The following is a 23,577-nucleotide window of genomic DNA, read 5'->3' as shown; positions in this document are numbered from 1 at the left end:
CAAATGACAAAATCAATTTTTTGGAGTGGAGGACATACATTGGACTGTTAGGTGGCTTGTGTCCAAATTTGGTATCAATTCCCCCAGTGGTTTTGAGTTCTGATGGTATCACAAACAAACATTACATTTTTATTTATATAGTTAGAAGATGAGGTTGAAGCGTCGTGTTCCGCCTGAAACCAGAGCCTCATACCTCAATCCAGCGCCTTCCTCGTTTCGAAAGGGAAAGGAGAGACAGACGCTCCGTTTCCGCTCCAAGCGGAAGTCCGTTTCCTGACGAGAAGCGCGTGCCTCGGCTGCGCCGCCCGCTCTGGCCGCGAGTGGGCCGGGCCCTCTCTATGTCCCGGGAGGTCTTCGCCGGCTAACGCGAGGAAACATGTTGTGGCGCTTGCTGTGGAGCCTCAGCCGAGGAGGTCAGCCTTCGTTAGGGGGGGGGGGGGCTGTTTTTGTGCGCCTCGCTTTCCTTGCTTGACTGGAGTCTCTGTTTCTCCCCCTTCTCTCTGTGTGTCCGTTCAGTGAGGCCTTTCGGAGGAGGAGCCGGCCTCTCCCGCCCGCGCCCCGTGGCTCCGGCCCAGGCCCCTGAAGGGGAGCCCGCCCGCACCCAAGACAGGTGAGAGGGACAGGCCCAGAGGGGACAGAGGCGCAGAACCCACTGCTCCTGCCAGGCGCCTCCTCGCTGTTTGACAGCGCTGTCACTGCCAGGGTTCAGGGCTAGGGCATCCAGGGAGGTGTAGGCCCCTTCCACACTGCCCTGTTCTCATGTTTTGGAAATCCTCTGTGAGCATGAACAGCCGAACCTCTTCCATTTGCAACTTACAGCCGGATCATGATAGGGAAAGAACTAGTACTCAGAGCTACCTATCATATTAGTATATATTACTCTCTCCACAGAAGCTTTCCAAAGCTCTAGGTGCTCTTACTGCCTATTACAGGGAAAATTAGCTGATCCCAACCCATCTAAAACACAGACATGTGCCTTTCATCTCAAGAACAGAGAAGCATCTCGAGCTCTGAAGATCACCTGGGAAGGAATCCCACTGGAGCATTGCAGCGCACCCAAATACCTGGGAGTCACTCTGGACCGTGCTCTGAGCTACAAGAAGCACTGCCTGAACATCAAGCAAAAAGTGGGCGCTAGAAACAATATCATATGAAAGCTGACTGGCACAACCTGGGGATCACAACCAGATACAGTGAAGACATCTGCCCTTGTGCTATGCTACTCTGCTGCTGAGTATGCATGCCCAGTGTGGAACACATCTCACCACGCTAAAACAGTGGATGTGGCTCTTAATGAGACATGCCGCATTATCACGGGGTGTCTGCGCCCTACACCACTGGAGAAATTACACTGCTTTGCCGGTATTGCACCACCTGACATCCGCCGGGAAGTAGCAGCCAATAGTGAAAGGACCAAGGCAGAGACATCTCCAGCTCATCCTCTGTTTGGGTATCAGCCAGTACGTCAACGACTTAAATCTAGACATCGTTTTCTAAGATCTACAGAGACACTCGCTGGAACACCTCAGCAAGCGAGAGTCCAAAAGTGGCAGGCTCAAACCCAGAACCTCAACCAATGGCTGATACCAAATGAGAGACTCCCCCCTGGGCACACAGAAAACTGGGCGACTTGGAAGGCATTGAACAGACTGCGCTCTGGCATCACAAGATGCAGAGCCAACCTTGAGAAATGGGGCTACAAAGTGGAATCCTCGACATGCGAGTGTGGAGAAGAGCAAACCACAGACCACCTGCTGCAATGCAACCTGAGCCCCGCCACATGCACAATGGAGGACCTTCTTGCAGCAACACCAGAGGCACTCCAAGTGGCCAGCTACTGGTCAAAGGACATTTAATCAACTAACAAACTCACAAATTTTGTATTTTGTCTGTTTGTTTGTTTGTTTTGTTCTGTTAGAAATGTAATATAATTGACTGGTTGCCCTGACACAACAAATAAATAAATACTCTCTCCATAGAATTTTTTTAAAAAATTCAATGAAATCTTACAATCATTTCTTTCAGGAGCCCCGAAGGCACATTGGGTTAAACCACTGAGTTGCTGAACTTGCTTACCAAAAGGTTGCAGGTTCGAATCTGGGGAGCAGTGTGAGCTCCCGCTGTCAGCCCCAGCTTCTGCCAACCTAGCAGTTCGAAAGCATGTAAATGTGAGTAGATGAATAGGTACCGCTTCTGCGGGAGATAACGCCGCTCCATGCAGTCATGCCAACCACATGACCTAGGAGGCATCCACGGACAACGCCAGCTCTTCGGTTTAGAAATTGAGATGAGCACCACCCCCCAGAGTCGGATTCGACTAGACTTAATGTATTAAGTTTTTTGTTTTAAGTATTTAAAAAACTCTAAAATCAGGACAGTAAATATAGAGGAACATTCAGAAAACAGACAGGAAACAATCAGGGCCAGATTATCTGCTTTGAACTGGATTATATGGCAGTGTAAACTCTTATCCCATTTAAAGCAGATAATGTGGATTATCTGCTTTGATAATCTGGATTATATGGCAGTGTAGGAGGGGTCTTGGTTTCTGTAAACCATGAATCCTATGAGGAACATCTTAAAGAGCTGGGTATGTTTAGCCTGCACAAGAGAAAGTTGAGAGGAGACATGTTCGTCATATTTAAATATTTGAAAGGATGTCATAAGGAAGAAGGTCCTGGAGAATAGGGCCCCTTCTACACTGCCATATAAAGTCCAGATTATCTGCTTTGAATTGGATTATATGAGTCTACACTGCGATATGATCTAATTCAAAGAAGATAATCTGGATTTTATATGGCAGTGTAGAAGGGGCCTAGGACTCAGAGCAATGGGTTCAAATGACAGGAAAGGAGATTCCATCTAAACATTAGGAAATAGAGCTATACCAGAAATTATGTCATCTCCTTTACCTGTATTTATTGATTTTGTTTCTTTAATACTACTGTAATATAATGGAGATAGTTATACTTTATTTATGCAACCCAATATAAATAATTTTTAAAATAATTTTAAAAAAGTAAGAACTTCCTAACCATAGAGCTTTTCGATAGTGGAACTCTCTGCCTTGGAGGTTAGTGGAAGTTCCTTCTTAGCAGGCATTTAAACAGAGGCTGGCTGGAGGTGGTGCTTTAATTGTGCTTTTCCGGCATGGCAGAATGGTGTTGGATTGGATGACCCATGCAGTCTCTTCCAAACACTATGATTCTATGAATAATAAATTTTCTTTATTACCTGCCTCCCCTGATGGCTCAAGGTGGGTTACAACAAAGCCAAAAAAACATATGAACATAAAATATACGAAATAAATAACATAGATAAAAACACAATCACATTTTAAAAGCAGTAGGTTCTTGTGGGGTTTTTTCGGGAATAGGGCCATGTTCTAGAGGCATTTCTCCTGACGTTTCGCCTGCATCTATGGCAAGCATCCTCAGAGGTAGTGAGGTCTGTTGGAATTAGGAAAATGGGTTTATATATCTGTGGAATGGCTGGGGTGGGGCAAAGAGCTCTTCTCTGCTGGAGGTGGGTGGGAATGTTTCAACTGACCACCTTCATTAAACCCACAAGAACCTAGTGATTCCAGCCATGAAAGCCTTCGACAATACATTTTAAAAGCAGTTGTAAAAAGACAACACCCAAGATTCCATAGCCTTGGGCCATGGCAATTGAAGTGATGTCAAACCCTGTGGGGAGGAGTCTGAGAAGTAGCCTGCCTCCAATGAAGCTGGAAAAGAGCTCCCTGCTCTTTTCAGCTCTCAGCTTTCTCAAGACATGCATTTTGTAAAGTCAGTAGAGATTTAAGAAAGAAAGAAAATAACCAAACGTATTCCCCCTCAACTTGGCTCAGATGTAACAGGAGGGAATTGAGCAAAAGCACCACTGGATTATTAGTATTATATTTATTTATAGACCACTTTTTTTCTCTGAAGGAGACTCCAGGCAACAAACAGTAGTAAAAACAATACCATACACAGTGAAAAATCGTAAAAGCTACACATTACATTAGAATTCAACCGTGTGCTACTTAAAAATGAATAATAGAAACCATAAAAACCAATTCAAAATACATAAAAATATTACAAAGCACTCCCTGGCTTGGTCTTAATTTTTTTCTTCTTTAAAAGCCTGCCTGAATGAAAAGATTTTAGCCTGCCTCCGGAAGGACAGCAGGGAGGCTGTTAGAACACACACGCCTTCAATTCTTATATGAAAGCTTGGGTTGGGATTTCATCATTCTCGTGAAAGATTTCATAACTTCATTGCTGACATTCAGATTGAATGGCTGTCAAGATACAAACATGGAAGTATTTTGAACTGTGCTGTTGACGTTGATCTGTGGTGTATTTCCCCAGCAAAGGTCAAGAGTGGGACCGTGTCAGAATTCTAAAACTGTTTCAAAAAAAAGGGTTATAGATTTCACTCACTCTCTTCCTGAGTCCTGCATAATGACAAAAGTGGACTAAAAACTAAATAAATGAATAATATAACCCAACAAACTTCTCAATGTCTTGGTTTTTAGTCCTGTTCCTGGGGTTATTTGGGGCATTTGATTCAGAAAATTGCATTGGACAGACCACATCAGCTCTAGTTTCTTAGATATGGTTATCATGGTTCTCTATGAGTGAGCAGATGGTGACTGGTAGATGGCATGTATTCTGTATCTCACAAACTAGAGCTGATAGGAGAAAACCGGTGCCATTTTTTGAATGAGCAAGTCAAATATACCAAGAAACAGAGCTAACATTTAAGGCACCAAAATGAGTGTTGGCCAGTATTACCGATTTACAAATCTTCATATGTACTATTATAAAGATGTGAGAGTATTATTCTACATTATTATTATTGTTGTTGTTATTATTATTATTATTTATACCCTGCTTTATCTCCCCCAAAGGGGACTCAAAGCAGCTTAACATAAAATCATTAGCATAACCATTTAATATATGAACATTAAAACAAGATTAAATATAAACAATATTAAAAATTCCCAGTTAAAAACTATTAGAACAAATTCAAACTACATTACACATTTCAGTATTTATCTTTTGGTTGTTGGCTATACAACATCATTTCATTTTCCTTGCTACGTGATATTTGGATACTGTTACATTTGCATTTAATATTTATGATCAACTGAAACAACAGCTGCCTTGTAATTGTAGTTCGTTGTAATTGAGGCAGGCAGGCTGTAGACGCCCACTGGCTCTTGCCTTCCCTGGACCTCAGAGGACACTATTGAGAGACACTTCTGAGATTGAAAATATTACCCTTCCTGCAACCTAAAATTGCCCCCATGCAATTTTAAGCCAAACCTGGGGAGATCAAGGTATATGGGATTCTGGACACCAACCATGAGGAGGCTCATAGGACCCATGGGGTGCATTTTGTCCATTCCTGCATAGTTCACAGGGTTGGAATTTGGGGTACTAGTTTGAGCGCGACCTGGGGGTATAAAATCACACTCTTTTTTTGCATCTTTCAGTTCAGGCATTAAGGAGTTTCTCAAAACAGAGTTCATAGCATATCTCCTTCCTCAAGAAGCTAAAACAACAGGATAAATATACATGGTGATTTTTCTCCTTCCAGCCATAAGAGAAATTGCAACAATTTCCTCACTAGCATTAGTCTGTGTGCATGTACTTGAGTACTCTGTACATATAGACTTGTTTTTCAAATTTAGCTGCATCCTGCATGCAAAGTTATTCTCCTAATTCCATATTATTTTCTTTTGTCTTTGTTTTTGGAATCAATATAACAGGCATCAACAGCACAAAGCTGGTGGATATGGGGACCTCTCACATCTCTACAGTCCTTTGGATGCCTTTACCTGGGTATGTGTTAGGTATTCTGTCTGTCATCAAATCAGAGTGGCAATTGCTTGATTAGAAGAGAGTGCTTTGATGGCAGAACATAGGAGTATATAATGAAAATGTGTAAATGCTCCATAAAAATTGCTCCAATGCTTTTTCTCCTTTGTCAGAGTACCCTGGCTGTTCTTACTCTGGAGTTAGTCAAGCAGGTCCGGCAGCTGAGTTCTGTGCAACCAGGAAGAAGAGATGCTGGGGTTCGTCAGCTGGAGGGCCCATTTGCTGTTCTGCCTCAGCATCAGCACTCAGGTAGGTTTGTGAGGGGATGGTGGAACTGAGTTTGGGCAGAATGGACAGTACAGCTTCCATCCAATTTGAGTGAGGAAAAATACTGAGTTTTCAGATGTTTGGCAAGCTTTTCTGTTAAATGAGAACCCAGACAGTGGCATCTCTTACGAACTGCGAGTGTGGTTTTCTCTGCTTTCAGAAGCTCCCACAGCACCACCTTCTTGCTCCAGTGGCCAAGAGGAACAAGAGATTTTCACAGGAGTGGGCTCTGGATGTGAAGTGAAGAATCCCCCTTCCAATAAAAAACCGCAGCCTAAAGAATATCAGCTTCCTTCAAACACAGGTGCAAATCTTTATTCTTGGTAAGCTAAAAATATATTTTAAGCTGATGCCGCAATTTTCCTGAAAGGGAATCCAAGGTGATGAACAAAGTTAACATAAACCTAAAAACAATATTTAAAACACAAGAAATTAACAATAACAGCAATTTGTTGTTTATTTGTTCAGTCGCTTCTGACTCTTCGTGACCAGCCCACGCCAGAGCTCCCAGTCAGATGTGGCCATTTATTTATTTTTTTTATTTATTTACAGCATTGATATATCGCTTTTCTCACCCCGAGGGGGACTCAAAGCGGTTTACACATAGATAATGGCAAAAATTCAATGCTTTACAACTACAACAGTAAAACCACACTTTAAACATAAATCATATTAAAAACAGTACATCATCAAATATCATCCCCAGCTCCTTCAAAGTCAGGCCTGTCATTTCAAGAATACCATCCATCTTGCCCTTGGTTGGCTCCTCTTCCTTTTTCCTTCTATTTTCCCCAGCATCATTGTCTTCTCCACAGCAAGACATTTATAAAAAGAGCAATGAGGCATTTCTCTTGTCCCAGATAGAATAAAGAGGATATCTCATCGGTTGGGGCCCCTCCCCCCAGCACCAACTGCTGCTCTGGCCCAAAGTGAAGAGAGAGGGGGGCAGGAAGGCAGTTCCACCTTGTCTTCTGTTCTATGCTAATCATATAATGTAATGTAATGTAATGTAATGTAATGTAATGTAATGTAATACGATACAATACAATACAATACAATATAATATAATATAATATAATGTATATCCATATAATATTTATAATATTATAATGTAACACCATATAATACTACTACTAATAATAATATGATATTATAATTATATATTTTATATTACATGTAATATTACTAATAATATTACAATATAATGGTATAGTACAATATAGTAATATATAATACTGATATTGTACTATGCCAATAATATAACATATTGTATGTATGTATATATATCTTGTAAGATGCTCTGAGTCCTCTTCGGAGTGAGAAGGGCGGCATATGAATGTCATAAATAAATAAATAAAATGAATTAAAATATTTAAGCAAATGTTTTCTGTCTCATAGCAAATATCATCCATTAAATCAATATCAAAAACAAAACTGAAAGGGAGCTAGATAGCTTCATTTGTACCCTGCCATTCCCCCAAAACTGACTCAGGCCATCCATGTCAGAGGTCATCACTACGTCTTGGGGCAGTGAGTTCCACAGCTTAGCTATATAAAGTATTTTCTTTGACCTACCAACATTCAACTTCAGTCATTGACACAAGTTTCTGGTATTGTAAGATGCAGAAAAGTGCTGTCCCATGTCTATTTTCTCTGAACCATAGATAATTTTATATAGTTCTACCACATTTTCCCATTACTTGTCTTTTTTCTAGGCAAAACAGTCCCAGATTTTCCAGTGTATTGTTGAAGGCTTTCAAGGCCGGAATCACTGGTGTGTTGTGTGGTTCCTCTGAAGGTGCAGCCAAAACGTCAGGATAAAATGCTGCTAGAACATGGCCATACAGCCTGGAAACCACACAACACTCCAGTCCCAGATTGCACTTTCCTCATAGGACAATCTGTTGAACGTTTTGGTTTCCTGTACTTTTTCCTGTTCTACAGTAACTGGACCTGGGTCCGTTTCACAGTACACAAATATGGTCTATGTTCTACTTCAGTTTCCCTAGCTGCATCTTGGTGTTTGTACTTTGGTCAGAGGCACAAGAATTGATCTCTGTTTAAGAATTCTAAGCATCCTTCTCCAAACTGCAGATCTAAGAATTCTGTAGGCTGCATCCGTGGCAATTAAAGTGGAGCACAGCACTTTAATTGTGTGACATGAAAGAGCCTCAGAACTATACACTGCATTCCAGATGTGGCTGCACTATGGATTTGTATAACTACAGTATGATAATTGCCAATTTTATTATCATCCCCCTTTTTAATTACGCCCAGTATGAAATTCAGCTTTCTTGCAACAGCTGCATAGTAATTGACATTTTCAACAAGCAGTCTACCAAAATCACAAGATCAGGGTTTTTTTGTTTTTTGGGTTTTTTTGTCAGTCACAGCCAACTTAGATCCATCAGCATACATGAGAAGTTGGGACAAAGTGATGTCTATTGGGACAAAGTGAACTCCTTACCTTGAGTCTCATTCGTCATTTTACGGCCCATTATCCTTGTTTGGTGAGATGCTTTTAGAGCTCTTAACAATTAAAATTTGTTCTCAGCCTAATTAATTTAGTAAATTTGGTCACATCAGTGTTCAACTCTCACTGTAAATCATTTATGAATGAAATGTACTAGTCCCAATACTGATCATTGAAAGAACCAACTGCTTTCCTCTGAAGATCCCTTCTTCGTGTTCTTTAACCAATTTTCAGTGCATTTCCTCTTATTTTATTACTATCGTTTCTTGAGGAATCCTTGATGATACTTTGTTAAAATCCTTTTGGAAGTCTAATTAGAGAATGTCTACCTGTCCATGGTTTTATTTATACCTTAAATTAATGAGCCAGAACTTTCCTTTACAGAAGACTCTTTTGTTGACTCTTTTCTTAATTTTTTTCTTTATACTGGGTGTTTTCTGATCCTCTGGTACAGTGGCCAACTCTAGGATCCTACTTCATATTTTATTCAAGAGAATAGCAATTTTGGGTTCTGTGAGAACCCTTGGAGAGATGCCATCTAAATCATGCTCATGCACTTAAATACTGCAGCTCTTCAAAGAAGTATGTGAACATGCCAATTGAATGTACATCCTTGGTCACAAGCAACCCCCTGTGACTTGACATAGGCTTCCCTCTATTCTGGTGAAGCAGAGTATAGACTTCATGGAGACAGACTGATCTATAAGGTTGATTGCATGGTGTAACCCAGTTCCCAGTCTCTTCTGTAAGGGTCCAGATGGGCATGATGTTCTTCCTTTTTTGTCAATAGTTTTATCATGTATCATGTACACAGGTTACCCACTCATGCTGAGTGTACTAGTCAAGTTAGCTGTTGGACTCAGTTCTCAGTGACTGGATTTACAAGAAGTTGGTTGCCCATAGTAAGATGTAGTTGAAAATGCTGCTGATTGTTTAGAAGAGCTATGGTTGAGAACCTAATACATGACAGAAAAGCAAATCTCCCATGGTTTGATCATCTGCTATTTTTTTTATTACAGGGAGCTTCTTCTTTGCATCTAGTACAGACCTTGAACCGGACTTATGCCAATTGCATTTACAGGTACTACAACCTAACTCTTTTTGGTTTGAGCTCTAGCATGGATTATATTCATAGGTTTTGTGGTAATGAGCCGGGGGGGGGGGGGGGGGCACTGTTCTTCAGGGTGGGAAACAAACACAATGTGATAGGTGGACATTCTTTCACAAAATATTTTGTAGATGTTCAAGCTGTTCAGGAAACAATGGTCTTAGTGACAAAATGTTTTCACTTTTAGTCAATCTTTTTTCCAGTTTTGCAGTATGTATTGCAATATGTACATCTACCACTTGATGGCACCAAAGTATTGAAATTACATACTTCAGACTTAATACAGTTTCACTGATAAGTAAAATATTTTTAATTGTCAAGCTTCATCATGTGGCTTACTGTCAGATCTTTCTGAGATATGCAGAGGTGTTGACAGCAGTGTTATGTATTAAGAGATACAATATGGTCTTTTGATATATTTCCCTCTAAAAATAAATTTCAAAACAACTAACAGGAAGTAGACCTTGCTGGAAATATTCTAACTGTAGATAATCTGAAGACTAACAAAAGAGAAGAGACAAAATGGAGAAACTAGGACACAAATGAAGATATGCAGTGTTGTTATGTTCCGTTTTGTAACTTCCCTCATAGTGATATTTCTGCTAGTGATAGTTCAACTGGTTCCCCACCCCCCACCCCCCCAAAAATAGGAAAAACCTAAGGCAACACATCATAGAACATACGTAATCTAACTGCTTCAGTTTTATTATCGATTGATCTGTATCTTGTGATGTTGTAAGTTGCAAGTCAGGTTTGCATTTTGCACACATACATGTATGTGCTTGAGTTTAAATTACGAAACATTTCTTCCCAATGACTATCAAGCAATGACTATCTAGCAACCCCATATATTTGCAAACTGGTACAGTGGGTTAGTGTCATGATTATATTGTCACTGTTTATCCTCATGAGACAGCTAGACGCTTTGGAGCTATGGTATATTCCATCCTGTCTCAGAGAAATATAGCCGGCCAGCCAGCCACCCTGCCTGCTTGCTTGTTTTGCTTTGGGACAGAATGTCTTGGTGATCACATTTGCAGGTTATAAATGAGGCAACTGCTAATGAACAGCATGTCTTGGTGAAGAAGATAATAAAAATAAATATTAGTAAAAGGGACTGAGATTTCCTAAACTACTTGCACTGTACAATGAAAGCTATGGCAGTGGTTGGCCACAGGTGTATAGAGCTATAACCTATGCACATTGTTAATTGTTTGCCTTTTCTATACAGGGCAATGTGGCAGAGGAGGTGTCTGTTAATGAAGCTGCTTCTAAAATGGAACAGGTGATTCAAACCAGCATTTCCATGGCATTCAACATTCTCGGTAACAGCTTATCAGGCATATATATAGCTTAACTTTCATTGAGAAAAGATTTGAATGTGTTTATAATATCATAGTTTCTGAGAAAAAGCCTAGAAGGTTGGAGAAACTTGGCAAATCAGTAAGCAGCTTGCAACCTAATGTTATATTTTCCTCATTTTGATTTTGATCATGCTGTCCTCACAGCTTCCATTGCTCTGTAAACTACCACCATAACATTCAGTGGAAGTACAACCTACCTCTTCTCCAGCTGCAACATTCACCAACTCTTTGCCCTGTTCCTATTGCTTCTCATCTTGATCTCAGTCACATAATCTTGGTTTAGCCCCAGTTTTGTGGTAGGCCAGGTCTTTGTACAAAGCAACTGACTCCCTATTGCGTGATTCATGAACCACTGGGATTGCAGATAGTTTGCAGAGGACTCTACTGATTGGTCAATGAGGCACTGATCTGCAGAGGAAATTACTATATTGACTACACTTTTCCACTTTTCTGTGACTTGTGGCAGTGGTAAAGCACTCAATGTCTAAGTTCAGTTTTCCAGCATCTTTAGTTAAAGGGGTATCTAGTAGCAGTACTTGGAAGCACTTGTATAAAGATCTTAGGAAGCCACTGTTGAAGTAGGTAGGTCCCATGATGTGATTCAATATGAAGCAGCTTCATATAAGTCAGTGAGTGACTTTGTAATGAAATTAGGTATTTTCATGTGTCCTATCTACTGAACTCAGGAGATGTTTCCAAATGAGGTAAGAATAAGAAAAGGAGACTGGATGGATATGATGTATATAAACTTTATTGCTGTGATGACACGCCCAAGCCTTTGAGGAAACTATATTGTCTGACTTTACTCGGAGGCTATCTGATAGCTTTTGTTGAGATTAAGACCCTTAGCAGACAGAGGCACTTTGAGGCGAGGTGAAAAGAAACCAAAATAAGTTTACTGAAACAAGAGGAATGAAGGGTTAAGTCAACCCGGGATTATCCTGAGGTAACTTAAAACAATACATTACAAAGGGAGCACTTGCTGGGAGAAGACAACTCTCTGGGGTGGTTGAAAGTCTCTTTTGCCTCTGGTGCCAAGCGATGGCTAAAAACAGCCTTAATCTTCTCTCCTTATGAAGCTTGGGCTGATCAAAGACTTCAATTGTCCTATGGACTGGTGGTAAATGCAGCAGTAGCAGTAATCCTAAGAAATGCCTGTTTGAATTGCTAGGCTACTGACTGTGTCCTGTGAGCCACCCCAAGTCCCTTCGGGGAGATGATGGCAGGATAAAGTTGTTTATTATTATTATTATTATTATTATTATTATTATTATTATTATGTTAGTCAAACATTTGCACTCAGGGACTGTCTCTTCTGTAGTCAAGTTCTTATACATATACTTAAATATATCTGATATATTTAAGCCACCCCAAGTCCCTTCGGGGAGATGATGGCAGGATAAAGTTGATTATTATTATTATTATGTTAGTCAAACATTTGTACTCAGGGACTGTCTGTTCTGTAGTCAAGTTCTTAAACGTATATATCTGATAGAATTTATTTACTACTTCATACACTAGAGAATGTGGAAGGGTAGCTCTCATCAAATAAAAGGTAGCAGACCTTCAACTCCTGACTCATCTGTTTGCAAGAACTAGGTATTATGTGCCTGCCCACCCGAGGGGCTATTTTTTACTCTTTCAATACTTCTAACTTCCTTTGATTGGAGTAATTGGTTTTCAGACATCCCCTTTCCATTTTGACAATAAGTGGCCATTTTTGGCATCTCCATGGAAACACCAATTTTCAGAGAAAGCACTCTTTGTGGGCTTCACCTATGCACCCTGAGTTACAGGATTGTACTTCCAGGCCGCAATTTCCTAGCTCATTCTTGTTAAATCATAATTGAAAAATAACAGCCATTTATGCTAACTCTATTGTTTCCCAAAGCTTAGTTTCCCAATATTGAAAACTCTCTGAGATTTCTTTTGTTATACCTCCAGTTGTGAAGACTATGTATTAATACATGTAGTGTTCCATAAAGCCGCTGTCTTTGTTCATACATCTCTTAATGTGCTGGTATTTTATAATTCAGTTTCTCTTTGTAGTCTTCCATTGTAATTTCCTTGTTCAAGGACCACAACTTGTAAATCATTTGCTGGTATTGGGGAGTGTTGAAATGTTCTGCAACACAGTGCTTTGAAGATGTAGAGCAAGGGTCATGGTTTACATCCCATTGCATTCCATCCCACTCTCATAACTGTATAAATATATTTTATACCCAATCATTTACCCACTCTGTGGGTTTATAAACACACAAGCTCACTGTGAATATAAAAACTGATTGGTCTTAAACGTTTTCTTCCTTTTTCCTCCCCTTTTTTCCTCTTATTTTAAATTTTGAGTAAAATCAAACATTTAAATTTAACGACATTTTTAAAGACTTGAAAAACAAAGAAGTGTGGCCTTCATTCTCTTCATGTCAGAAAGCATTCGTCATCCTTGCCGCAGTTGCCCAGCCCTAGTGTTACCCAAAAAACCTGGGTTCTTAAAAGCCTCAGTGTGCTTGAATCCAAAAATAAGCACACCAAAGCTTTTTATTGCGGCAGCATTTATACAATTCAATAGGGCAATTAGCAGGTCATTACAACCATGTTGCTGATTAATTAAATCACATTTCTTCACACGTGCATATTCAGTGAAAATCCCATAACAGCCGTTTATTGAATTCTTTCATTGATTCATTAGCATAGTATTTCTAGTCTAGAAATGTGTGTTTCACCATTATAATGAGCTGTAGGTTACTAAAGTTCAAGATGCCCCCTAAACCTATCTCTGTTTTCACCCTATTCCACTGAGGCCAACCAGACCAACTCTTTAACTAAAGTCAAGTGTCAAGCTAGTATTGTACAACCAATAAATTGAACGATGTTTCCTAATACGACTCCATAATATCACAGGGCAGCTATCACTTTTATTTGATGAGAGCTTATTCTTCTTTTGCTAAAAGTGATCTTTATAACTGCATTAAAATAAAATTCTGCTCTCCGTTTTATTTTTTTAAATGAGATAGCAGATTTTACTTTGTTCTCTTTTTCTAGGTTGTAGAGAACTCGAATATGAAGGTGCAGCGTAGGTTCTGGGATTGGCACATTTCATATTTTAATATCTACCCTCTTCCAATTTTTGCCAACAAACTAACCTCTAACTGACGGGCTTTGAAGTTGTCTGTTATTACTATTGTCCTAGGGCTTCAGTACATGCAAGAAGGGCAACACAAAATGGCCTTTTCCTGCTTCAAGCTGGCTGCGGACAAGAACTACAGCAAAGCCCAGTTCAACGTGGCAGTCTGCTATGAACATGGAAGAGGCACCAAGAAAGACATTACCAAGGTCCTCCTTTGTTAACTGGACTGTGTCTTGCTTCTGTTTGCTGAATACTTGCCTAAGAGTGTATTATTAATCATCTGAAGTGTTTAGTGGTAACCAGGATAAATGGGAATATTGATGGAAGGAGGAAGGGTTAATAGCAGAGGAGAAAAAGAAAAAGTGAACACATGTCGACATCCCCATTGGGATATCTATTTGTCATTAACAGACACAGTGCTGGACTTAAGCCTTTGGTCTGATCCAGCAGAACCCTATATATTCATTTTGTTTTGTTTTTTTTAAGATAAATTTTTATTGAAGTTGTAAATTTACAAGAGTGTAGGATTCAGATTCAGGAGGGGAGGAGGGGGGATGAGAGAGGGGAGGGGATAGAGGGGGTGGGGGGGGGGAGTCCGTGATTAATTGGGGCAGGGTGGGGAGGGGGAAAGGGAAGGGAAGGGAAGGATCGTGGGGGGGGGGAGGTCCGAGGGGGTGGGGGAGTTGCTTCCCGTCAGTCTTCCGGGGTTCTACGATTCCCATTGTGTCTTCTTTCTGCGACCGAGTTGGTCTTCTTCTTTTCTTTTATTCAGATCCCAGACAGGTCGATATACATCGGGAGCTCCTTAGCCACAATGTATTCTTCAAAACCAGACCAATCTGTACGATTGGGTGATCCTTTAAGTCTTGATGATAGACTGTCCATTTGTATGACATCCAAGGCTTTTAAGACCCACTCTTCTAGGGTTGGTGTATCTTTCATCTTCCAAACTTTTGCTAGTAACATTCTTGCCGCTGTACTAAGAAGAAAGACTATTTTTTCTTGGTTATGATCTAATTTGGTATTTAGAATTCCTAATAGGTGTATTTCTGGTTTAAGGGGGAAATTTGTCTTAATTATTTTTTGCATTGCCATATGTATATCCTTCCAAAATTTTTTAACTTTTTTACAAGACCACCATTGATGGAGCAGGGTCCCTTTCTCTTCTTGACATTTCCAGCATAAATTCGAACCTTTCTTATTAAATTTTGATATTTTAACTGGGGTATAATGCCACCTAAAAAAGGTCTTATACCAATTTTCTCGCATATCGCTAGCTTCTACGTATTTTATTTTCCTTGTCCATATTTCTTCCCATTGTTTTGTGGAAATACTATGTCCTATGTCCCTGGCCCATTTTACCTGACAGTCTTTAATTTCTTCTTCTTCTGTGGACCACGTAAGTATCTGCTGATAGAGAATTTTAATTAGTTTCCTTTCTTTCTTCATCACAATATCCCATATCCCCTGATCTTCACTAAAGCCTACCTTTTCGTCTTCTTTAAAATCTTGATGCAATTGGTGGTATTTTAACCATGTTGTCTTATTGTTTAACACTTTTATTTCATCTAACGATTTTAATACTAATCTCCCTTTTCCCTCTATTTCCATTCTTTTTAATAAGTCTTTATATAATAGCCAATTTTTTTCTTCCAATTCTCTTTTATGCTTAGCTTCAGAGGGGGATATCCATAGTGGAGTTTTGGTATATAATCTGGATTTATATTTTTCCCATGTTCTTAGGAGGGCCACTCTTATATAGTGGTCATTGAAGGCTTTTTCTGTCTTTCTTTTGTTGTACCAAAGGTACCCATGCCAACCTGACCTAAGATCGTGACCCTCCAGCGCCAATAGTGCTCTATTCTTCAGGGAGGCCCATTCTTTCATCGCAACCAAATTACAAGCCTCATAATATGCTTTGAAGTCTGGTAGACCTAGTCCGCCCCTTTTTTTTTCATCTGTTAGAATTTTGAAGCTGACTCTAGGTCTACCGTCCTTCCATATGAATTTAGTAATTTCCGCTTTCCATTTCCTAAATAACGTATCATTTCTTAGAATCGGCAAGGTTTGAAAAAGGAATAGGAGTTGGGGTAAAATAGACATTTTGACGATTGAGATTCGACCTAATAAAGAAAAATTCATATATTTCCATTTGTTTATGTCTTTTTGGATTTTGGCCCATAATACTTCGTAATTATTTTTGATCAGATTGGTGTTATTTTTGGTAATGGTGACCCCTAGGTACTTCACCTTGCTTTCGACTTTTATGCCGGAGATTTCCTGTAAATTATCTTTTGTTTTTTGGTCCAGATTTTTAACTAATAATTTTGTCTTTTGCTTGTTCAATTTAAAACCCGCAACCTTCCCGAAATCTTCTATCTTTTTTAACCAATCTTTAATAGTATTTATTGGGTCCTCCACTATACACGCCACGTCATCCGCGTATACCCTTAGTTTAAAGCTGTAGTTGTTTATTTTTAATCCTTTAAGTGTTTTATCCTCATTTATCTTTCTTATTAGTGTTTCTATTACCAGAATAAATAATAACGGGGATAAAGGGCAGCCTTGGCGGGTACCTTGTGTTAATTTTATTGGTTCTTTTATCTCCTCTCCATTAATTAGTAAGGTGGCCTCTTGGTTCGAATATATCGCCTCGACCGCGTTTTGGAAATGATATCCCATATCTAGCTCCTTGATTAACAATTTTAAATAGTCCCAATTTATTCGGTCAAAGGCCTTTTCGGCATCTATAAACATTAGGGCAAGTTGTTTTTCATTATGTTTTTCATAATATTCTATTGAATCAATTATTATCCTGATGTTGTCCTTTATTTGTCTATTGGGTAGAAACCCAACCTGTTCCCCGGAGATCCAATTTTTTAGAAAATTTTTTAACCTTTCTGCCATTATTGTTGCGAATATTTTGTAATCTGTATTCAACAGAGATATTGGTCGGTAGTTCCTTACGTCCGTGGCGTCCGTTCCTTCTTTATGAATTAAGGTTATATTTGTTTTTTCCCATGTTTTGGGGATAATTTTGTTTTCTAAAGCGTAATTAAAGATATCTTTTAATAAGGGTCCTAATTCTGTTTTAAATTTTTTGTAAAAGATAGCTGTGTAGCCATCTGGGCCTGGTGATTTGTTAAGTTTTAATTTATCAATTGCGTTGTCAATTTCCCACGGGGTAATCCTACCATTCAGGGCCTCTCTTTGTGATTCTGTCAATTTTGGGATTCTTAGATTACCTATATATTCTGAGACATTTTCTAATGGTATGTTTACTTTTTGGTATAACACCTTATAAAATTGTTGAAATTGGTCTACTATCTCCTGATTTTCCGTGTGTATTTTTCCCTTCGTTATGATTTTTGTTATTGTTTGTTTTTGTCTCCGCCTTTTAATTTTGTTAGCAAGCCACTTTCCGACTTTATTCGCGTTCTGAAAATAATTAACTTTATTGAATTTCATTTGCCGATCTATATTTTCTGTTTGCAGTAATTCTATTTGTTTCCTCAATATTCTGGCATCATATATGGACCTTCCATCCTTCGGGTTCTCCTTCAGTTTTTCCTCGGGGAAAAAACGGATGGCATCACGGTCACGATGAACGGCAAAAGATTCTGGTTAAATTCCGAAGAGAGTGCAAAAATGTTTTACAATGATTACATTAAAGGGAAAGCAGCGGAACCCACACAAAGGAAATTCCAAAACAATGGACATACAGGACACCCCAGCGGAAACAGCAAGGAAAGAAGAATAGAGAAGGAGACGGAAGAGGAAGAGGAAGAAAAGACTGAAAAAGGTTCAAACAAATGGCCAAGATCAACACAAGAGGAAGAAGATGAAAGAGAGCAAAAAAGACTGAGGGAATTCTCCCCCGAAAATTATCAGTTGATGGTACCTCCAGAAATACAACAGTGGGAAATGTCGGAAAGTAACCAACCATGAACAGAAAACCCATTAAGATCTACTCCAACAATATCAACGGCTTAAATTCTCCGAATAAGAGGAGAAAATACTTCAACTTCCTAGTAAAAAAGAAATACGACTTAATTATGATCCAAGAGACCCACATAAGTGATAGACATTCCAAGCATTTAACACAAAACAAACTAGGGAAAATGTTTCTAGCATCATACAGCGAGAAGAAGAGAGGGGTGGCGACCTACGTAAAAGAATGGCTGAACCCAGTCCAAGTGTTCAAGGACACGCAAGGAAGATTTTTGGGGATTACTATAGAAAGAAAATCACAAAAAATACTATTATGTAACATATACTGTCCCAATGGCTCAAAAATGAAGTTTATTAAAAAACTGGAAACTGAGATAAAAAAGGTGGAGTATGATGAATTACTTATTATAGGCGACTTTAATGGAATAGTGGACGGCACGTTAGATAAATCTTTAAAAAGTGGAACAAAGACTAAGGGCATAAATAGAAATAGCTTATTACCCAAAAGTTTTATTCAGAGGTTAGGAGACCTCAACCTATTAGATGCTTGGAGGCATCACAATAGCACAATGAGGGACTTTACCTACTATTCAGGCAGGCATGATTCGTGGTCACGAATTGATATGGCCTGGGCCACAAATTCGCTAAGTATCAAAATTAAAAAAATAAATATAATGCCCAGGACCTTTTCGGACCATGGTGCCCTAGAATTAGAACTGGATGGAGAGAGACCACAGTATCGATGGAGGTTGAATGAAAACCTTCTAAAAAAAGAAATTGATATAGAAAAAAATAGAAAATTGTTAAAGGAATATTTGGACTTCAATAAAGGAGAGGAAACATCAAAAGTTACTCAGTGGGAGGCATTAAAGGTAGTCATGAGAGGGTATTTAATTCAGCAAGCGACACACAAGAGAAAGCAAAAAAATAAAGAGGAAGCAGAAATATGGAATAAGCTAAATATTCATTTTGTTTTGTTGTGTCAGGAGTGACTTGAGAAACTGCAAGTAGCTTCTGGTGTGAGAGAATTGGCCGTCTGCAAGGACTTTGCCCAGGGGACGCCCAGAGGATTTGATGTTTTTATCATCCTTGTGGGAAGCTTCTCTCATGTCCCTGCATGAGGAGATAGAGCTGATAGAGGGAGCTCATCCGCCTCTCCCCGGATTCGAACCTGCGACCTGTCGGTCTTCAGTCCTGCCGGCACAGGGGTTTAACCCACTGCGCTACCGGGGGCTCCTTATATATTCATAAGCCACATAAAGAGTTTTAATGAAAGAACATTGTCAGGATTCAGATATAAGACAGAATTTGGAGTTTCCTGGCAGACTCTCACTTATCCACTCACACTCTCCATAGTTCTTTCTCAGTGACTCGTACTGGGATAACATTCTTGACAGTTTCTAATCCTGCCAAATTTAATCTGTGTATTTATTATGATACTATTAGTTAGTTGCAATGGTTTTGTTTTTGTTTTTTCGTTATCTATTATGTATTATGTTTTTATTCCTGCTTGGTTTTATAGCTATTTGTTGTAAGCCGCCCAAATCCTTTTTGGAGAGGGGGCGTGATACAAATAAAGATTAGTATTATTATTTCTTTTGTGTTGTGTGGGACTGACCCAGACCAAACTTGGCTCACATCCCACAATGATCAACTTTAAATGCTGGCAAAGTTTCGGGAGATTTAAGGAAGAAGGATGAGAGCTGTAGTCCACCCACATTCAGTGACCCATATCCAATGACCCATGTGTGTCTTACATCCAGGAGAGCCATATGTATTTTGAATGGGTCAATTTATAAAACCTTAAACCAAACAAGTTCTAATGCTTATTCTTACAAAATACCATATTTAGTTTTGATAGCATATTCAAATTGTGCACATAAACCCACCTGCGTGAAAAAACCCATTTGTTCCTGCTACTTAGCTGGGAATCCTGCTTCTTGGGGGGGTGGCCTTGAAGTCTCTCATCTACCCCTCCTAGGTTCTGTTCCATGCGGTTCCCAACTAGCTTCATTCACAAGACCTTCAAAACCTCTCCCTCAGTTTTGAAGGCCTCCTGAATGAGACCAGTTGGGAATTGCATGAGGCTGGATGCATTATATTTTTTATAATATATACTTTCAAAATTGAGGTGTGCATTCCATTCGCGTTATACTCGAGTAAATACGGGGTGTATTATTATAAAGCATCCCTCTTCTCTGATATGATTTGTTTCTAGGCAGTCCTCTACTATCAACGAGCCGCTCTCCAAGGGCATGCCTTGGCCCAGTATCACTATGCCAGGTGGCTTTTCTGCAATTGCCCCTCTAGAGACAGCAATGGAAATATAAAGAAACCAGTTGATTTGCTGGACCAGATAACCACACCAAGGCTAACCCAGGTGACTGTACATTAATAGAATCCTGCTGTTGTCTTCAGGAGGAAAGTGCACCTTCCAAAAGAGTTGTTGGAAATTACAAGTAACTTGCAAATTCCTCACTTTACTCCCAGCAGTTTAGATTTGTATATACCATGTTTGGATGGTGAGCTGCCAACCAGATTTCTTTTAGCCAGTGTAATGCAGTGTAGATTGTGCAGCTTCTTACACTTCATTATTTTTACTGGGCACTATTGCCTAGAGCATGCATCACAAAGCAGAAATTATCTAACCTGGATACGATGAGCCTAAATCTATTGTCTATCTGCATCATAAATATCTTTTTGTTGGGGATTCTCTGACTTTTATGCAGTGGTCTTCTTTGAGACAGTTGTTGATCAAAAATGCTATTTAATTAGACCTTACATCTTTTGGAAAAAAATAATCTTTCGTGGATGTATAAAGAAATTAAATATATTTGTGCAATAAAGTGGGCATAATTGAGGGCATATCTACATTTCAAAAGTAATGTAATTTGACACCACTTTAACTGCCTTGGCTCAATACTATTGAAAGTATAGTTGTGTGACGTAGCAGCACATTTGGCAGAGAAGGCATTGAGTCGTTGCAATAAAGGGGTGTCAACCTACATTAATTCTGGAGTTTATATGCACCCTCAGTCCTCTGGTTCCTTGCATGGTCAGTGAGATTTACAATTAAGACCTAAAAGTGTTTTTTTAGCTGGAACATGGCACAGAGTGGATGCCAAAAATGAAAACAGACCACAGTCTTTTCAGTAATCTTTGAGACAGGCACAAAGTATTCTACCTTATTATATTATTATATTATTATTTAAAACTTTTATATCCCAGTCTTCTCAACCTCCGTAGAGGGACTCAGACCGGCTTACAGCAAGGATTCAATGCTAATAGTACAATCTAAAAATATCATATAATAACGTGTTAAAATACATATCAATTAAAATGACAAATAAGTCAAATCGCCAAGATAAAATCATGTCCAACTCAGTCCGTATGTGTGGTCGATAACTTTGTTCTGTAGCCGGTTTCAACCATTACTCTGGGAATGCTTCTTTCCATAGCCAGGATTTCACCAGCCTCCTGAAGGACAGGAGAGAGGGGGCAGATCTGATCTCAATCGGGAGAGAGTTCCATAGCCGAGGGGCCACCACAGAAAAGGCCTGTCTCTCGTTCCCACCAGACACGATTGCGAAAGTGGTGGGACCGAGAGCAGGGCCCCACCAGAAGATCCTAACTGTCTTAAAGCTTTGAAATATAACTATCAGAGTGCAATCTTTATACAACAACAGAGAATTAAGTGTGTGCTTCCCAATTTAGGCAAGTTAATATGGGAGCCCAATAGAAACATTCATTAGTATAATATCTGAAATTTGAAATTATTTCAAAGAGATGGTCAAAATGTCTATCATAATCCATAGATGCACAGTATACTTATAATTTTGTTCATTTCAGTTAAACCATTTAGGCCAGTTACTCATATTATCCTGGTAGTATAGAAATCAACACAGCTTCCCAAATGAACAGGTGACTAAATGGGAGAAGCCCATATTCTTTTGGTTGCAGAACAGTAGATTAATTCTGGACCAAGAAGTAGCAGGCTGCTGCTACTCTTATATCAAAGTAATGTGTGGATTGGGCTTTGGTTCCCATGAAGCCAGTGTGTACTTATGAATACTGTTAGAGAATAGTTTGAGAAGGAACATAAATATTGGAAGCTTACAGATGCATCGATGTTGCATTTTTTTCTCTCTATACCAAGGATCTTAATGACATGTGTTTGCATGCAGAATTCTTTGAGAAGACGTCATTTGGGTGCTCACAATGAGAATGGCCTTGGAATCCACAGAAGACGTTACCAGCAAGCAGATAGTACAAGCTGCAATGCTGCACAAAAGAGAATGAAAGTCACGGCAGAGGAGGAGATAGCAGGTACTGGGTTGAGGGACCTGCTATTGAACCAAATTAGTGAAGGTGTGTAGAAGAAGGGGGCATGTAGATTATTACCATTGTAACAATTCTTTTTGATTCCTAGGTATGGAGAGATGGCGTCCATTGGTACAAGCAGTGGGAACCTTTTCATCCAGTCCCTGTCTTCAGGGCCTGGGCCAGCCAGTCTTCGATATACTTCGCTCCTGGAGCACAGGAAGCCTCAGAGAAGGAGCAAGTGGCTCCATGAACTGTATGCATAGTCCAGGTTTCTCAGATGGCCTTACCCTCAAACTGCCATCCTTAGCTTGGTCCCCAGGATCAGTAATAAGCTAGCATGGCCGATGAAGAAGCATAATCTTCAGATATCTGCATCTGGCTGGCACCATGATACTTTTAGGAACAAATATGTGGGTGTTAAACACATGTATTTGCATTTCATCCTAAATATATTATTTGATAATTATTTTAAAAATTGCAATGAAGATGCTGAATAATAAATAATGCTGCCAAATAAAGCAACCCTGGATTCTGTCCTATTTTATCTCATCTATATTTCGTTGCATAATAGTCACCAATGCATAATGGTTGCACCCCCATTTTTTCTGGGTGGCAAAATTGGTATTTTTGCATTTCTTGCCAAATAGCAGCAGAGTCCTTTGGGAATGATTCTCCCTCCCTTTCTCCCTTTTCCAAAGGCAAGGCAGTTTAGAAACTATGCAATGGAAGTCTCTGGAGCTCCACTCTCCCCTCCTTTCTCCAAACAGCTCGATTCCAGATTTTGTAAAATGCCTTGCCTTAGGAAAGGAAGGAAGGGAGGGGGAATCTTCCCTCCTTTTTTCTCCAAGGCAAGGCAGGTTTAAGTAAAAAAGCAAACAGAAATGGCGTTGTTTGTTTGAGGTCAGATCATCCTTCGTTCCCCCCGGGGTTAGAAAAGTGGTATACTTATTTACTTAGGCGATCCCTCATAGTTCGAGTAGGATTGTCATCCAAGATCAGTGCACTGGCAGTGGGTCCGTAGGTGACTGTGGAGCCCTATTCTTGATCTGCATCTTCTCCTGTAGTGAGGGCATTGGTTTCCAGGTGGAAGGCGG

General features: G+C 39.6%; 1 protein-coding gene across 2 annotated transcripts; it reads left to right on the top strand.

Annotated features, from left to right (window-relative positions):
- The first annotated feature begins 270 nt into the window (after nucleotides 1-270).
- DELE1 (DAP3 binding cell death enhancer 1) lies at nucleotides 271-23,005 on the top strand. 2 transcript variants are annotated; one of them, XM_067467704.1, is made up of 11 exons: nucleotides 271-413; nucleotides 517-610; nucleotides 5,762-5,834; nucleotides 5,984-6,119; nucleotides 6,301-6,441; nucleotides 9,630-9,691; nucleotides 10,950-11,043; nucleotides 14,273-14,415; nucleotides 20,379-20,540; nucleotides 22,345-22,486; nucleotides 22,590-23,005. In XM_067467704.1, exons 1-11 carry the CDS (start codon nucleotides 377-379, stop codon nucleotides 22,817-22,819), a joined length of 1,314 nt encoding a protein of 437 aa, XP_067323805.1. In that variant the 5' UTR covers nucleotides 271-376; the 3' UTR covers nucleotides 22,820-23,005. The 2 variants fall into 2 exon arrangements, with proteins under 2 accessions (XP_067323805.1, XP_067323804.1); XM_067467703.1 differs by having other exon boundaries at nucleotides 6,298-6,441.
- Nucleotides 23,006-23,577: the final 572 nt, after the last annotated feature.

Source organism: Anolis sagrei, chromosome 4 (genome assembly GCF_037176765.1).
Source record: "Anolis sagrei isolate rAnoSag1 chromosome 4, rAnoSag1.mat, whole genome shotgun sequence".
Taxonomy (NCBI): Eukaryota; Metazoa; Chordata; class Lepidosauria; order Squamata; family Dactyloidae; genus Anolis; species Anolis sagrei.
This window is presented reverse-complemented; position numbering and strand designations above follow the sequence as displayed.

What these genes read in the sequence shown, in the direction of transcription:
- DELE1 (XM_067467703.1), top strand. Translation starts at nt 377, where the DNA reads ATGTTGTGGCGCTTGCTGTGGAGCCTCAGCCGAGGAG. An exon ending in GTGGAGCCTCAGCCGAGGAG is followed by an intron (nt 414 to 516) that starts GTCAGCCTTCGT and finishes GTGTCCGTTCAG; the next exon opens with TGAGGCCTTTCGGAGGAGGA. An exon ending in TCAGCTTCCTTCAAACACAG is followed by an intron (nt 6,442 to 9,629) that starts GTGCAAATCTTT and finishes TTTTTATTACAG; the next exon opens with GGAGCTTCTTCTTTGCATCT.